Source organism: Scyliorhinus torazame, chromosome 3 (genome assembly GCF_047496885.1).
Source record: "Scyliorhinus torazame isolate Kashiwa2021f chromosome 3, sScyTor2.1, whole genome shotgun sequence".
In the NCBI taxonomy this organism is placed as follows: domain Eukaryota; kingdom Metazoa; phylum Chordata; class Chondrichthyes; order Carcharhiniformes; family Scyliorhinidae; genus Scyliorhinus; species Scyliorhinus torazame.
In genome coordinates, this window is record NC_092709.1 from 302,514,188 (window position 1) to 302,531,731 (window position 17,544).

The 17,544-nt window shown below is 45.1% G+C and overlaps 1 protein-coding gene across 1 annotated transcript; it reads left to right on the forward strand.

Annotated features, from left to right (window-relative positions):
* The first annotated feature begins 1,809 nt into the window (after window positions 1–1,809).
* Window positions 1,810–13,885, forward strand: ier3ip1 (immediate early response 3 interacting protein 1). Its single transcript, XM_072497457.1, has 3 exons — window positions 1,810–1,997; window positions 12,756–12,857; window positions 13,564–13,885. Exons 1-3 carry the CDS (start codon window positions 1,907–1,909, stop codon window positions 13,617–13,619), a joined length of 249 nt encoding a protein of 82 aa, XP_072353558.1. The 5' UTR covers window positions 1,810–1,906; the 3' UTR covers window positions 13,620–13,885.
* Window positions 13,886–17,544: the final 3,659 nt, after the last annotated feature.

The following is a 17,544-nucleotide window of genomic DNA, read 5'->3' on the forward strand; positions in this document are numbered from 1 at the left end:
ACGTAGGCATGTCCCGTTCCACATAGTTTTCAAGACCAGTTGGAAAAGGAGCAGATCCTTTGTTACCAGAATGACAGTAAGAATCAGCCAATCAAACAGCCTTCAACTGCAGTTTCTAAAACTAATAAATAAAAATGTTCAATTCAAATGAAAAAAAGAATACAATTCATTCAATGCTCCGCCATTGCTCATAGGAGCTTAATCTTTAATTCCTGGGGATTCCACATCAATTTTGGAAGGTTGGTAACACTAGTCCTTCATCAAAACTATATTACATTAATATGGATTTTTCATAGAATTTACAGTGCAGAAGGAGACCATTCGGCCCATCGAGTCTGCACCAGCCCTTGGAAAGAGCACCCTATTTACCCCACACTTCCACTCCATCCCTGTAACCCAGTAACCTCACCTAACCTTTTTTTTTTGGCTACGAAGAGCAATTTATCACGGCCAATCCACCTAACTTGCACATCTTTGGACTATGGGAGGAAACCAGAGCACCCGGAGGAAACCCACGCCGACACGGGGAGAAATGTGTAGCATTGTGGATAGCACAATTGCTTCACAGCTCCAGGGTCCCAGGTTCAATTCCGGTTTGGGTCACTGTCTGTGCAGAGTCTGCACATCCTCCCAGTGTGTGCGTGGGTTTCCTCCAGGTGCTCCGGTTTCCTCCCACAGTCCAAAGATGTGCAGGTTAGGTGGATTGGCCATGATAAATTGCCCTTAGTGTCCAAAATTGCCCTTAGTGTTGGGTGGGGTTACTGGGTTATGGGGATAGGATGGAGGATTTGACCTTAGGTAGGGTGCTCTTTCCAAGAGCCGGTGCAGACACAATGGGCCGAATGGCCTCCTTCTGCACTGTAAATTCTTGATAAACATGTAGACTCCGCACAGACGGTGGCCCAAGCCAGGAATTGAACCTGGGACCCTGGAGCTGTTAAATAATTATGCTAACCACTGTGCTACCGTGCTGTCCTTATTTTGCGATGGTAAACAACACTTCACTGAACCTGACAGCTACTTTGCTATTCCACATGTGTGGAGAATAATGTGAAAATTTAGAAGCTGGTGTTTGGTGAATCTAGGCTCCGTCGAAATCCATTCTCCAACTGATCGCCGATCACGGTTTTGGTGTCGAGCTATGGAGAATCCAGCTCATGGTGTCTGTTTATAGTGATGTTAGCCTTTATTTAAATCCAATCATAATTATTTAATTTTATGGGCAGCACAGTGGAGCAGTGGGTTAGCACTGCTGCCTCATGGTGCCGAGGTTCCAGGTTCGATCCCGGCTCTGGGTCACTGTCCTTGTGGAGTTTGCACATTCTCCCCGTGTTTGCGTGGGTTTCGCCCCCACAATCCAAAAATGTGCAGGCTAGGTGAATTGCCACACTAAATTACCCCTTCATTGGAAAAAAATGAATTGGGTGCTCTAAATATATTAAAAAATAAAAATTATTATTTAATTTGTGATCTTAAAAACTAAATTAATTACACTTTCTGTTTCATGTCTATGCAAAAACTTCCACGTGATTTGCTGCTTACTTGTTTGCTGACATTGCTGCTGGATGCCTGGAGATCTCTTTGACAGGGCACCATATTCAACTGTCAGGAGATCCATGGTATAGAATTCGCTGTAGATCCTTTTCGTCAAGCTGTAAACTAGTGACTAGGCTGAGAGCAGGAGAAGCGGTGATAATTTAAGGCATATTCTTTGATTTGTAGTTTTGGTTGTCTCCCCTCTGGTTTGCTGCACCCAGATTATATTTTGAGTTTCGCGTTTCCGTCTGGCTGTCTCAGGTTTGTCCCTCGTGTCTTCCTGTACCGATTCGGAAAGGTGGGGTCGGTGGAGCTGGCTGTCTGTGCGGCTTTGTTGAGATTCCTGGTGGGCAGGGCCGGTCCTGCCAGCATGGCGTTCACCCTGTACTCGCTGCTCCAGGCCGCCCTGCTCTGTGTCAACGCCGTGGCCGTGCTGCATGAGGAGCGCTTCCTCAACAAGAGTGAGTGAGCTGGGCCTCTTAAAGGGGACCGCCCTTAAAGGGACACCGCGCGCAGGGGCTCTCGGCAATGAACCAACAACAACTTATTACAGTCTAGCGCCCCTCCCCTGCCGTAGCAACAGCCCCAAAGCGCTTCGCAAGGAGCATTTTCAAGCAAGCAATAAATGGCACCGAGCCACCCATTAGGCCAGGTGACCGACCAAAAGGTAGGTCGAGGTCGGCGTTTAAGGTGCACCTGGATGGATGGAGGGAGGGAGGGAGGTGGAGAGGCTCAGGGATTCCTGAGCTGAGGATTTTGGCAGCTGAAGGCTGGCCGCCTTCCTCCCTCTGCATACAATTCCCACTCTGGCTAAATTTCCAATTTATGATGGACAGACAGTGAGGGATTACAGTTAAGGATTTGTTTTTTCATTTGTAGCCAGCGAAGATTTTTAAAGAGATAGTTTCTCACCCACAGAGGGAAGGAACACTGCACTGTCTTTTGGTTGCGACATTAAGCCTAGGTCTTTCTGCCTGCTGCGTTGGATGTAAAAGAACCCCTGACACTTCAAAGAAGAGCAGGGGAGTTGTCGCTGCTGTCCTGGCCATATTTAGCCCTCAATCATCATCACTACATACTGATTATCTGGTCATTATCACATTGCTGTCTGTAAGAGTTTGGTTTGTGCAAAATTGACTACTGTGACATTTTCTTTTTTTATATAAATTTAGATTACCCAATTCATTTTTTTTCCAGTTAAGGGGTAATTTAGCATGGCCAATCCACCTATCTGCACATCTTTGGGTTGTGGGAGTGCGGCCCACGCAGGCACGAGGAGAATGTGCAAACTCCACACGGACAGTGACCCGGGACCGAACCTGGGACCGTGGCTGTGAGGCCGCAGTGCTAACCACTGTGCCATCGTGCTGCCCGATGTTTTCTACATTACAAAAGAGACTAAACTTCAAAAAGTATCACATTGGCTGTAAAGCACATTGAGATGTCTACTGGTCATGAAAGGGACTATGTAAATGCAAGTCTTCCACAACAACAAAAACAGAAAATGCTAGACAATCAGCAGGTCTGACAGCATCTGTGGAGAGAGAAGGGTGCTAACATTTCGAGTTTGAATGACTCTTTGTTAAAGCTGGCAAGTCCATCAAGTCTTCCTTTTTCTGTTTTGGATGATTATAAGGTTTATTTTTCAAACTAGTTTTGAAAAGCATGATACCCTTGACTTTCATCTCATTACGGTGAAGGGTTACACTCTGTACCTCTCTCTCAGTTGCTACAGTTCTGTTAAGCAGGAATCAGTCGGCTCTGAACAAAATAAATAGAAACAGGAGTAGGCCATTCAGCCCTTCGATCCTGCTCCGCCATTTAATAAGATCATGGCCATCTAACACTCACTAAGTCCACTTTCCTGCCTTTTCTCCATAAACCTTCATTTCACCACTCATTAGAACCCCATCAATCTCAGCCTTGAAAATGTTCACGGACTCAGCTTCCAGAAGTAAGGAATTCCAAAGATTCACCACTCCTTGAGAAGAGCGATTCTTTATTAAATCTTAAATGAGCACCCCTTTATTCTGCGACTCCGCCCTCTGGTCCTACCAAGATCATGGCTGATCTGAACTATCCTGTCAGACCCCCTCAGAATCTTATATGTTTCAACCAGATCATTTCTCATTCTTCCAAACTCCAGGAGCATGGGCCTTACGGGGATAGGGTGGGGGAGTGGGTCTAGGTACGTGCTCTTTCGGAGGGTCGGTGCAGACTCAATGGGCTGAATGGCCTTCTTCTGCACTGTAGGGATCTATGATAACTTGTTCAATCTTTCCTCGCAAGAAAACCTTTCATCCCAGAAAATGACCTAGTGAACCTTCTCTGAACTATCTCGAATTCATGTATATCCCTCCTTAAATAAGGAGACCAAAACTGTCCTCTTAAGTGTGGTTTCACCCCCTTGGAGCGTATAATATGGTAGTTATTACTAAGACATGGCTGAAAGATGCAGCCAAGTTATATGGTCTACAGGAAAGAGTGGAAAAGTGGTAGAGGTGGAGAAGCAGCCTTCGTTATTGAGGATGAAATCACATCGGTGAGGGCCAGTGTACAAAGCTGTGTAAATATATCATTTTACCATGTCTAGATCTTGCTCTGCGCGATTTCTCTTTTTTTTTTGTTACGAGGGGGGTTATTGTTTGTAAGGGCAAAAAATTGTGTTAAAAAACTATATAAATATGTTTTTTTTTAAAAGAGGATGAAATCACATCAATGATAGTGGATATAAGGAGGCAATGGAGAATTTCTGAGTAGAGTTAAAATACAGAAGATTATTTAAGACTGGTGGGAATGGTGTATAGGCCTCCAGTAGCAGCTGTGAAATGGTAGATTGTATAAATAAACAAGCATGTAGCAAAAGCAGGGCAATTAATTTTTTTTTTAGAGTACACAATTATTCTTTTCCAATTAAGGGGCAATTTAGCGTGGCCAATCTTCCTAGCCTGCACAGATTTAGGTTGTGGGGGTGAGACCCAAGCAGTCATGGGGAGAATGTGCAAACTCCACACAGATAGTGATCCAGAGCCAATATCGAACCCGGGTTCTAAGCGCCGTGAGGCAGCAGTGCTAACCACTGCGCCACCGTGCTGCCGTAAAGCAGGACAATTTTAATGTGGGTTTTAATTTTCATATCGATTAAGATAGACAAATTACATGTCAGAACGGGAATGAAATTTATGCATTTGGGGTGGTTTTCTGCAACAATAGGTATGCAGAATCATAAGAGGTCTAGGCAGAGTAGACAGGGAAAAATGTTTCCATTGGTGGAAGGATTGAGAACAAGAGGGCACAGATTTAAGATGAATGGTAACATGAGGAAAAACCTTTTCACGCAGTAGTGGTTAGGATTGCCCAGCCTGAGAGTGTGATGGAGGCAGGTTCAATTGAGCCATTCAAGAGGAAATTGGCTTGTTAGCTCATGGAATTCTGACAGCAGAAGAAGGCAATCCGGCCCATCGAGTCGGCACCGACCTTCCGAAAGAGGCCACTCCACCCAGGCCCACTCCCATGCCCACAACATCTTTGAACATTAAGGGACAATTCAGCATGGCCAATCTACTTAAACTGCACAACTTTGGACTGTGGGGGGGAAACCTGAGCATCCGGAGGAAACCCACACAGGCATGGGGAGAACGTGCAAACTCCACACAGGCAGTCATCCAAGGCCGGAATTAAACCCGGGTCACTGGTGCTGTGAGGCAGCAGTGCTAACCACTGTGTTGCTACTACTTGTATTGTGACTGCATTCTATAAAAGAAGAATGTGCAGGGCTATAGAGAAAAGGAAAGGGAGTGGCACGAGGTGAAATGCTCTTACGGAGGTGTGGTGCAGACATGTTGGGGCAAATGGCCTCCTATGCTGTAACAATTCTGTGAAGGTTTCCGAATGATGATGGGGTGGCACAGTGGTTAGCACTGCTGCTTCACGTAGGGCAGCATGGTGGCGCAGAGGGTTAGCCCTGTGCCTCACGGCGCCGAGGTCTCAGGTTCGATCCCAGCTCTGGGTCACTGTCCGGGTGGAGTTTGCATATTCTCCCCGTGTTTGCATGGGTTTCGCCCCTACAACCCAAAAATGTGCAGGCTAGGTGGATTGGCCACACTAAATTTCCCATTAATTGAAAAAAATTAATTGGGTACTCTAAATTTATTTTTAAAAAGCACTGCTCCAGTGCCCCAGGGACAGCTCCAGGGACCCAGGTTCAATTCCAGCCTCGGGTGACTGTGGAGTTTGCACATTCTCCCTGTGACTGCTTGGGTTTCCTCCGGGTGCTCAGGTTTCCTCCCACAGTCCAAAGATATGCAGGTTAGGTGGATTGGCCATGCTAAATTGCCCTTAGTGTCCAAAAAGATTAGGTGGGATTACAGGGATGGGGGAGGTATGGCTTACGCAGGGTGCTCTTTCCAAGTGCAGGTGCAGACTCGGTGGGCCGAATGGCCTCCTCCTGCACTGTAAATTCTATGATTCTATACCAACATAGGACATGCCGCATTAGATTTAGTAATGAGCCAAATTTAGTTAACAGCCTCACATTTTTCTAACATATATTGGATATAGTCCTATCGTAGTACAAAATTTGAATATTGCTGAGAAAAGAGACTCTTTTGTCAAAGCTTTCTGTCTTGCATTCATCAGGACAGTTCGCAAGAATACCATCGTCCGGGGAACAACATATATACTGTATGAGAAGAGAATGCTGATTAGTTGGCAAGTGGACTCTTAATTGGTGGAGGTGTTGCAATGGAGAATGCACCAGTTGATGGTGACTGGCAGTTATTGCCAAGCATTGTTTGAAATTTAAACCAGGAAACTTGACTCTGAATCGTCAAGGCATTGTCCTAAGGAATGAACCAGCAACTGGCTGTCACTTATTTTGTTTAGCGGCAACAGGTGCAATGTGAGTGCATGTTCTTCCAGTCATGCCGACGGTGCACATCCACCGCAGGTTTCTCATTGACAAGGGGTGCATTCAACAGGCTGCCTCTGCAAAACAAGTAGCAGGTTGTGCGGAAAATCCTGGTCCATGTTTTGAGTTTCGCAAGCACAGGCTGATTAGGTACAGTCTGTACCTTGCCCTTTGCAAACAATGGAAGGGGCATGCTGTTTAATATGATCTGCCAGTCTTTGGGACACACAGTCTACAAACCGGGCATCACACTGGCACTGAAATTCATATACCACATTTGTAACAGGCAGACATCCTTTTGGTCTGATGGCAGCATCCTATTAGCGGTGAATATCACTCGTGTTGCTGCTGCATAGTAACAGCGTGAAACAGCTAGCTTCACCTGTTGCTCAGATTTTTGAGATACCTTGCCCTTGTCAGGGTAATCTGAGGTAGGCTGTGGACTTTTTAGAGCAGAAAGTGATTAACCTGGGCCCGTTAATGAGTTTCCGTGATTATCAGTTAAAATGATCTGCTCAGGGTAGCCATCCCGCAAGATGCAATTAGGAATTTGATGCACCTTATTTCAGCATCAAGCTTGTATGGTGAGCAAATGGCTTAGACCCAATTTGCTGATAAGAATTTCCAACACATGGGTTGACCAGTGAAGGTAGGTTTGTGGTAGACCCTGATAGAAACCCCCTAGAAGATTTCTCAATTAGAACTTCAAGGAAATTATTACACGCAGCTATAATGTTGAAATGTAGCAAACGCACCATCCACTTATCAGATGTATTCAAGGGCTATAGAGCCATTGGAAATTGCTCTGAGAGCCTCAAGGAGCTGGGGGGGATTGTCGGGGGGGGGTGGGGGGGGGGGGGGAGCACAGGGTTTCGCTATGTGCGGATGATCTGCTTCTGTACGTTTCGGACCCAGTAGAGGGGATGGAAGAAATCATGAAGATTCTAGGGGAATTCGGCCGGTTTTCGGGGTATAAGCTAAACTGGATAAGAGTGAGATGTTTGTGGTTCAGGCGAGGGAACAGGAGGGGCGACTGGGAGAGCTGCCATTTAGGTCAGTAGGGGGAAGTTTTAGGTACCTGGGCATCCAAGTGGCACGGGAATGGGACCGGCTGCATAAATTGAATCTGGCCCGGCTGGTGGACCAAATGAAGGAAGATTTTCAGAGATGGGACACGCCTCTGTTGTCTCTGGCCAGGAGGGTGCAAACGGTGAAAATGACGGTCCTCCTGAGATTCCTATTTGTATTTCAATGTCTCCCCATCTTTATTCCGCGGTCCTTTTTTAAGCGGGTCAACAGAGTGATCACTGGCTTCGTCTGGGCGGGCAAGACCCCGCGGGTAAGGAAGGTAATGCTTGAGCGGAGTCGGGGAGAGGGTGGGCTGGCGCGGCCAAATTTTAGCAACTATTACTGGGCGGCTAATATAGCCATGATCAGGAAGTGGGTGATGGGGAGGGGGGGTGGTCGGCGTATGGAGGAGACTTCTTGTAAGGACACCAGTCTGGGGGCGTTGGTAACTGCGCCTCTGCCACTCCCGCCGGCACAGTACTCCACCAGTCCAGTGGTGGTGGCGGCCCTGAAAGTCTGGGGCCAATGGAGAAGGTATGTAGGAGCATCGGTCTGGGCCCCAATTTGTGATAATCATCGGTTTGCCCTGGGGAATATGGATGGGGGGTTCCAGTTATGGAGGAGAGCGGGGATTGAGAGGATGGGGGATGTGTTCATAGAGGGGAGCTTTCCGAGTATGAGGGCGTTAGAGGAGAAGTTTGGGCTGGCGAGGGGAAACAAATTCGGGTATCTGCAAGTGCGAGACTTCCTTCGTGAACAGGTGTCAACCTTTCCGCTCCTACCGCTGAGGGGGATTCAGGACAAGGTAATTTTCAGAGGGTGGGGAGGGGAGCGTCTCGGACATCTATAAGGAGCTTATGGGGTCGGAGGAGACGCAGACCGAGGAGCTGAAGCGCAAGTGGGAGGAGGAGCTGGTAGGTGAGATAGAAGATGGTTTATGGGCAGACGCATTGAGTAGAGTCAACGCGTCTGCAACATGTGCCAGGCTCAGCCTGATACAATTTAAGGTTGTTCACCGGGCTCACGTGACAGTGGCCCGGATGAGCAGATTCTTTGAGGTGGAGGACTGGTGTACAAAATGCGCGGGAGGACCAGCGAACCATAGCCACATGTTTTGGACATGGCCAAAGCTTAGGGGATTTTGGCAGGGGTTTGCGGATGTCATTATGGCATACGGTGTGTTAGCTTTTATTGGTAGAGGGATTGAGTTTCGGAGCCATGAGGTCATGTTGCAGCTGTACAAAACTCTGGTGCGGCTGCATTTGGACTATTGCGTGCAATTCTGGTCGCCGCATTACAGGAAGGATGTGGAAGCATTGGAAAGGGTGCAGAAGAGATTTACCAGAATGTTGCCTGGTATGGAGGGAAGATCTTATGAGGAAAGGCTGAGGGACTTGAGGCTGTTTTCGTTAGAGAGAAGAAGGTTAAGAGGTGACTTAATTGAGGCATACAAGATGATCAGAGGATTGGATAGGGTGGACAGTGAGAGCCTTTTTCCTCGGATGGTGATGTCTAGCACGAGGGGACATAGCTTTAAATTGAGGGGAAATAGATATAGGACAGATGTCAGAGGTAGGTTCTTTACTCAGAGAGTAGCAAGGGCGTGGAATGCCCTACCTGCAACAGTAGTGGACTCGCCAACACTAAGGGCATTCAAATGGTCATTGGATAGACATATGGACGATAAGGGCATAGTGTAGATGGGCTTTAGAGTGGTTTTACAGGTCGGCGCAACATCGAGGGCCGAAGGGCCTGTACTGCGCTGTAATGTTCTCTGTTCTATGTCCAAAGTTTTAAAAACAAGGGTGACGCTGGGTCCACTGGTGGCGATTTTCGGGGTGTCAGAAGATCCGGGAATCCAGGAGGAGAAAGGCAGATGTTCTGGCCTTTGCTTCCCTGGTAACCCGGAGAAGGATACTATTGGCATGGAGGGACTCAAAGCCCCCGAAGTCGGAGACCTGGCTATCGGACATGGCTAGCTTTCTCTGTAAGGAGAAAATTAAAGTTTGCCTTGAGAGGTTCACTGTTAGGGTTCACCCGGAGGTGGCAACCGTTCATCGACTTCTTTGCGGAAAATTAATCGTCAGCAGACGGGGGGAGGGGCAGGGGCAGTAGTTTAGGTTAGCGTAGGGGGTTAATAAGGGTGGGACCTGTACGAAAGGTTAATGGCTTTTGTACTATGTTTATGGTTTCATGTATATTGTTTATATTGTTGTTGTTACTATGCCAAAAATACCTCAATAAAATGTTTATTTTTTTTAAAATGAAGTACGTGAGTTACCGAGTTCATAATGAATGCTCAATAAATACTGATCCATGCAATGGTGGTAGGTCTGGATCGCCATGATATAGTGCTGCAGCACAAATATCTATGGCTTCCTTAAGTAGAACATTGATGAATAGGCTAGCAATAAATTTGTTATTTCCCCTGACATTTGATATTCTTGCGAATTGTGCTGATGAGTGCAAGACAAAAAGCTTTGACAGAAAAGTCTCTTTTTCAGCAATACTTATCAAATAGTGATCATAGTAGGATTGAGTTCACTGTAGTGCCTAAAAGAGAGAAATAGGGACCAGCTACAAAGAATCTCGGTTTAGACTGACTAAAATGAAATGAGAAGGAAATTGCCCACTTTAAACTGGACAAATTTGTAAAATGACAGAAGATCAATGGATGGTGTTCAAAAAGGAATTGAATGTGACGCAGAAGCAGTCTATACCCCTAAGGCGCAAGAGCTCTGGTTTCCCCCAAAAAACAGCCCAGATACCTATAGAGGTAACGGACAACATAAAAATGAGAAAAAGCATAGAAAATGCAAAGAAAAAGCACAGATCCTGGCAAATGGAAAGAGACACAAAGAAGGGAAAATAACAAGACAAATAAAAGAGCTACAAAAAAGGGAGTAGGAAAAGAAACTTGCAAAGGAAATCAAAATGAAGACAAACCTTTTGCACTCATTAGGTAAAAGAGTGTGGTCCAGAGCAATGTGGAATCCTTAAACAGATATTCAGATACTAATACACATAAGGAAATGGGAAACATTAAATAATTACTTTGTATCAATGAATTGCCAAAATTAATTTAAGGAAACTGACAGTTGCTGCTTGCTGTTGAGGTATGTCACAATTGTCTGTCTTGCGTCATGCTCACACATCCACTGTAGCTCGCCTGCAATCACACTGACATCTGTCATCCTAATACAGCTAATTGACCCCTCTTTTTATTGCCCTCTAGCAGAGATTTCTGTAGCTTTTCAGCTCTGATCATTTCTGGATGTCGCTATTTACCGTTCTTTCTGATCTTGCAATTTTAAGCACCTCTTCGTTGGTCTTCTGGTCTGTAAATGGAATTTTTAGCATACACCTTAACAACCACATTTCAAAGCCCTCCACATAACTGACAGTTATGATGAAGGTAATGACATTAAAGAGCAGCCAATCCTCAGGAACAGCTAGTTTCCATTCCAGGGTTTTAAATAAAGTAGGTGAGAACATTGCAGATGCCCTAATCAAAGTTCTCCTGATTCGGGAACCATTTCTCTGATTGTAAAATTCTGCAAGCCACTCTGTTATTTGAGAAAGGTGAGGGTGAGAAATCAGGCAATTATGAACCATCTAATCTACTGCGGTGTTAGAACATTTCTAAAGTTACTGAACAAGTCAAAAATTATCACTTATCAGAGAGATACAGCATGGATTTGTAAAGGGCGGGTCGTGTCTGACAAATCTGATTGAATGTTTTGAAATGGTGACTAAAATAGTGGCCAGGGGAATGTCTATGGATATAATTTTAAAATGTCTTTCAGAAGGCATATGACAAAGCCCCTCATAAGACATTGTTAGCTAATGTTAAAGCTCATGGAATTGAACTCGGGTTATTGATCTGGTGAGGAAAGTAGCTGAGGGGAAGGAAGCAGAGAATAGGGGTAATGGGGCAGGTGCTCTAACTGGCTAGTGTCATGCAAGGGGCCTCGCCTATACTCCATTTTTATTACCGACTTGGGTGATGGAATAGAAACTCACATTTCTAAATTTGGCGTTGACAGAAAGATAGGTGGCATTGTAAGCATAAACATACAAAGATATTAAGTGAATGGCAAAACTGTGCTCAAAAGATTTCAACATACTCAAAAATTAGATTATCCACTTTGGACCTAAAAAGGGTAGAACAGGCTACTCTACTTTCTAAAAGGAGACTAGAAACAGTGGATGTCCAAAAAGACTTGGAGGTCCATGTACATAAATTATTAAAATGTTATGAACAGGTTAAAAAAATAATCAGAAAGCTGGTCTTTATAACGAGTGGACTTGAATACAGGGGTCAGAAGTTATGTTACAGCTAAAACAAATTGGTGGTTAGACAAAACCTGGAGTACTGAGAGTAGTTTTGGGCACACCTTAGAAAGGATGAATTAGTCTTGGAGGGAATGCAATATAGATTTATCAGAATGAATGTAGAATTCCAGGGGTTACATTTAAAAGAGAGATAACACAAATTAGTGTTGTATTTTGTGAAATTCAGAAGATTAAGGGGTGATTTGATTAAAGTTTGACGATATTAAGAGAAGTAGATAAGGCAGATAGAGAAGTAGATAAGGCAGATAGAAAAGTAGATAAGGCAGGTCGAGATAAACTAGTTCCACTGATTGGATGTCTGATATTCTAAAAATTCTAGCCAGATCTTTCGGAGTGAAATTAGGAAACATCAACATACAGAGGGTGATCGAAGTTTGGAACTCTCTTCTGCAAATGACAATAGATCCTGGATCAATTGTAACTTTTAAGTAAGTGATAGATCTTTAACTAAATTAAGGGATAAGAGGTCCATGGCAGGTTTATCAAGTTAGTCACATTTCCACCATGATCTCACTACATGACAGAATAGGCTCAAGGGAGTTAAATTGCCTTCTCTTCATATGTAACTTATCCTGAATGCATCAGATGGCCTGCCGAATGATGGGGCAGGCTAGGAGAACTTGGCTTGTTGCCAGTGTCAGCTCCAGGTACTTTTTCTAAGTATTTCTGGAATGAGGAAGAGAGATTATCAGCCCAGAGATGAATAGACTTCTGTCTTTTAAATGATCGTAATAAAAGGGCAGCAATGATTAAAAACAAAACTCTATAATAAGGCCATTGTAAAACTATCATTATTTGTAATTCAGCTTCAGAATGATAAACTGCCAAATCATGTATTTTTAAGTTTACATTTGTAACTAAATTTCATTTGACAATGTTTTTGCAGTTGGCTGGGGGACAGACCAGAGTGTCGGTGGTTTTGGAGAAGAGCCAGGGATTAAATCACAGCTCGTAAATCTAATCCGATCTGTACGAATGGTGATGAGGCGTAAGTTTTACAGATCCGTCATCTGATCTTTATTATATTTAATCTGCAAAGACTTTGAACTCTTCCTTCCTCTTATTTTATACATTAATTTTGATCAAGTTTTAAAAAAATTATAGCCACCAAATTTCAATCACAATCTCTTACTGGTCACAGGGGAAATGTAAGGTGCTGCTTGATCTCTTGTACAAGGCATCTTTTCCATTCTTCCTCCTGAACATTTTGGAAATGGAAAATCATTGCCATTTATCAAAGCCTGTTTGCTTTCCACCTCCTGAAAGGATTGAATCGATGACAGGCATGACATCTTAGTCGCCAAGCACTCCACCATACCCCAGTCATGTGGGACTATGCTATTAAATTGCAACAAATCGCAGTTGGACTTCCTATTCTCTTTGCATGTCCTTATTTTTGGAGAGGACTCGCTAGATAGGGAGCAAAAAACCCTGGCTTTTTCACCCCGCTCTTTGGTGGTCTAGGTATTTTTAGGTGAATAATAGCATCCCCACTGTCCAATGTTGCTTTGGTTACAATCTGCTAATTCAGTACAAACCAGCTATAGAATCAGAGATCTTCCTGACCTATTTTTGTACTCTGCAATGCATTTGTCAATTGTTGTCATCAGTGTAAGTTATTGAGGTTGTTACAATATGGCCACAAGAATCAATAATAAAATAACTGACCTGTCCCTTATCTTTTCCTTCTCTAGTGCCGTTGATAGTACTGAACTCCATAACAATTGTACTCTTATTACTTTTTGGATGAAGGATTGGAAAAGAGCATCAACACTCTCCTCTATGGTGATGCGAGAATGCAGGATTTTCTACATCAGTGGAGATTTGCAACATATGCTGTTTAACTCCATGATCTCCCTCAAAATCCCTTTGAACTGTCGGAAAAGCAAACTTATGGCATTACATATTTCAGTGTTTTGTAGACATTAAAAAATGAAAAGAAAATGGGATGAATGAAATAAATAATTTGAACTTTTCAGTGGCCTGTTCCAATTAAACTATGGAAATTTACAGTTAGCCTCTGTACTGTGCTGTTTTGACTTATCTGCATGCAGTGTTTACATGGTGGTGTAAGAAATGTAGAGAAGGAGCACAAGTCATTTCATTACAGAGGAGGCAATGTACAGGCCAGAGTTGGATATGTGGAGGAAGAAGCACAGGGTGGAGTCCTACAGATATCGTTGGGGTTGGATACATGGAGGATAGCACACAGTCTAAACCCAGCACAGTCCAGCAATATAAACTGGTGTCTTCCTCATCCCAGTGATTTCAGAGTAATAAATCATCAATTGCTCCACTGTCTCTTAAAGCGTCAGACTGCTTGTCCAAAACACAGTACTGGGTGAGCTCCATTTGCTCCAAGTAAATATTGGGAAGACCATTGTTTGTGCTCCCTCTGTTCCCTAGCCACCAAATCCATTTGCTTCTCAGGCAATTGTTAGACCCTGAAAAGAGCTTCTGGCTACATAGCTACAGCATTACTAAGATCACATTTTCCACTTCTGCAACATCGCCGTGTTTAGCCACTGCCTTAGCCTACCTGTTGCAGAAACTTTCAGAGAATCGCTACAGTGCAGAGGAGACCATTTAGCCCTTCGTGTCTGCACTGACCCTCTGAAAGAGCACTCCACCCCAAGCTCCCTCCTCATCTATATGCCACTCACTCATATATATTTTTGTTACCACTAGATTTGCACATTTAACCCACTCCTGGCCGGCATCCTTCTTTAAACTCAAGGTTATTCAAAATTCTGTTACCTATGTTATAGGGGAGGCGGTGGCATAGTGGTAGTGTCGCTGGACTAGTAATCCAGAGACCCAGGATCATGATCTGGGGACCTGGGTTTGACTCACAGACTACAGCCTGACATAGTCATACATGTCCCAGATACCACTATCACCATTCCTGGGTATGTCCTGTCTCACCGGCAGGACAGACCCAGCAGAGGTGGTGGCACAGTGGTATACAGTCGGGAGGAAGTTGCCTTGGGAGACCTCAACATTGACTCTGGACCCCATGCAGTCTCATGGCTTCAGGTTAAACATGAGCAAGAAAACCTGCTGAATACCATGGACCGGCCACCATCAGCTGATGAATCAGTATCCTCCACATTGAACACCACTTGGAGGAAGTACTGAGGGTTGCAAGGGTGCAGAATATGCTCTTGAGTGGGGGACTTAAATGTCCATCACCAAGAATGGCTTGGTAGTAACACCCGAGCTGGCCAGGTTCGAAAGAAGATAGCTGTTAGACTGGGTGGTGAGGGAACCAACAAGAGGGAAAAACATACTTTAAAAAAAATAAATTTAGTGTACCCAATTCATTTTTTTCCAATTAAGGGGCAATTTAGCATGTTCAATCCACCTACCATGCACATCTTTGGGTTGTGGGGGCGAAACCCACGCAAACACGGGGAGAATGTGCAAACTCCACACGAACAGTGATCCAGAGCCGGGATCGAACCTGGTACCTCGGCGCTGTGAGGCAGCAGGGCTAACCCACTGTGCCCCCATGCTGCCCTGGGAAAAACATACTTGACCTCATCCTCCCCAATCTGCCTGCTGTCCATGGCAGTATCGGTAGAAGTGACCACCATACTGTCCTTGTGAATAAAAAGTCCCATCTTCACATTGAAGATACCCTCCATCGTGTTGTGGCACTACCACTATGCTAATTGGGATATATTTCAAACAGATCTAGCAACTCAAGACTGAGCATCCATGAGGCGCTGTGGCCATCAGCAGCAGCAGAATTGTATTCAACCACAGTCTGCAACCTCATGGCCTGGCATTGCCCCCACTCTACTATTACCACCAAGCCAGGGAATCAACACTGTTTCAATGAAGAGTGCAGGAGAGCATGCCAAGAGCAACAGGTGTCAACCTGGTAAAGCTCCAACACAGGACTACTTGTGTGACAGACGGCATAAACAGCAAGCAATAGACAGAGCTAAGCGATTCCACAACAAATGCATCAGATCTAAGCTCTGCAGTCCTGCCACATCCAGTCGTGAATAGTGGTGGACAGTTAAACAACTCACTGGAGGAGGAGGCTCCATAAATATCCCCATCCTCAATGATGGAGGAGCCAGCACGTATGTGCAAAATCAAGGCTGAGGCATTCGCAACAATCTTCAACCTGGAGTGCTGAGTGGATGATCCATCTCGGCCACCTCCGGAGGTCCCCAGCATCACAGATGTCAGTCTTCAGTCAATGTGATCCAGTCCACATGATATCAAGAAACGGCTGAAGGCACTGGATACTGCAAAGGCTATGGGTTCTGACAATATCCCGGCAATAGTACTGAAGACTTGTGCTCCAGAACTTGCCACACCCTAGTCAAGCTGTTCCAGTACAGCTACAGTACTGGCATCTACCCGACAATGTCAAAAATTGCGCACGTGTGTCCTGTACACAAGAAACAGAATAAATCCAACCCAACCAATTACCACTGCATCAGTCCACTCTCCATCATCAGAAAAATGATGGACGGAGTCATCAACAGTGCTATCAAGCGCACTTACTCAGCAATACTCTGCTCACGGACAACACTTAGTTTGGGTTCCGCCAGGGTCACACAGTTCCTGACCTCATTACAGCCTTGGTTCAAATATGGACAAAAGAGCTGAATGCCAGATGTGAGATGAGAGTGACTGCTCTTGACATCAAGACAGCATTTGACCGTGTATGGCATCAAGGAGCCTTAGCTAAACTGGAGTTAATAGGAATCAGCAAAAAACAATCGGCTGGTTGGAGTCATGTCTGGCACGAAGGAAGATGGTTGTGGTGGTTGGAGGTCAATCATCTCAACTCCAGGACATCACTGCATATGTTCCTCAGGGTAGTGTCCTCGGCCCAACCATCTTCAGCTGCTTCATCAATGACCTCCCTTCCATCATAAGGTCAGAAGTGGGGATGTTTGCGAATTACTGCACAATGTTCAGCAGCATTCGCAACTCCTCAGGTAATGAAGCAGTCCATATCCAAATGCAGAAAGACCTGGACAATATCCAGGCTTGGGCTCACAAGTGGCAAGTTACATTTGCACCACAAAAGTACCGAACAACGCCCATCTCCGACCAGAGAGGATCTAACCACTTCCCCTTGACATTCAATGGCATTAACATCTCTGAATCCCCCACAATGAACATCCTGGGAGTTACCATTGATCAGGAATTGAACTGGGCTAGCCATATTAATACTGTGGCTACCAGGGCAGGTCAAAGGCGAGGAATCCTACGGCGAGTAACTCGCCTCCTGAGCCCCCCCCCCCCCCCCACCCCCACCAAAGCCTCTCCACCAACTACAAGGCACAGGTCAGGAATACTCTCCTCTTGCCTGAATGAGTGCAGTTGCAACAACATTCAAGAAGCTCAACATCATCCAGGACAAATCAGCCCGCTCCCACAAACATTCAAACCCTCCATCACCGCCGAACAGTGGCAGCCGTGTGCACCATCTACAAGATGCACTGCAGTAATTCACCAAGGATCCTTCGACATCTAGAAGGACAAGAGCAGCAGGTACCTGGGAGCCCCATCACCTGGAGGTTCACCTCCAAGTTACTCAGCACCCCGACTTCGAAATCACTGTACCTTCACTGTCGCTGGGGCAACATCCGGAACTCCCTCCGTATCAGCACAGTGGGTGTACCTACACCTGAAGGACTGCAGCA

Bases quoted from the DNA above. Each gene is read 5' to 3' on its own strand.
- ier3ip1 (XM_072497457.1), top strand. From the start codon at position 1,907: ATGGCGTTCACCCTGTACTCGCTGCTCCAGGCCGCCCTGCTCTGTGTC. The intron at 1,998-12,755 runs GTGAGTGAGCTG...ATGTTTTTGCAG, and splicing joins GGAGCGCTTCCTCAACAAGA to TTGGCTGGGGGACAGACCAG. The intron at 12,858-13,563 runs GTAAGTTTTACA...TTCCTTCTCTAG, and splicing joins TGTACGAATGGTGATGAGGC to TGCCGTTGATAGTACTGAAC.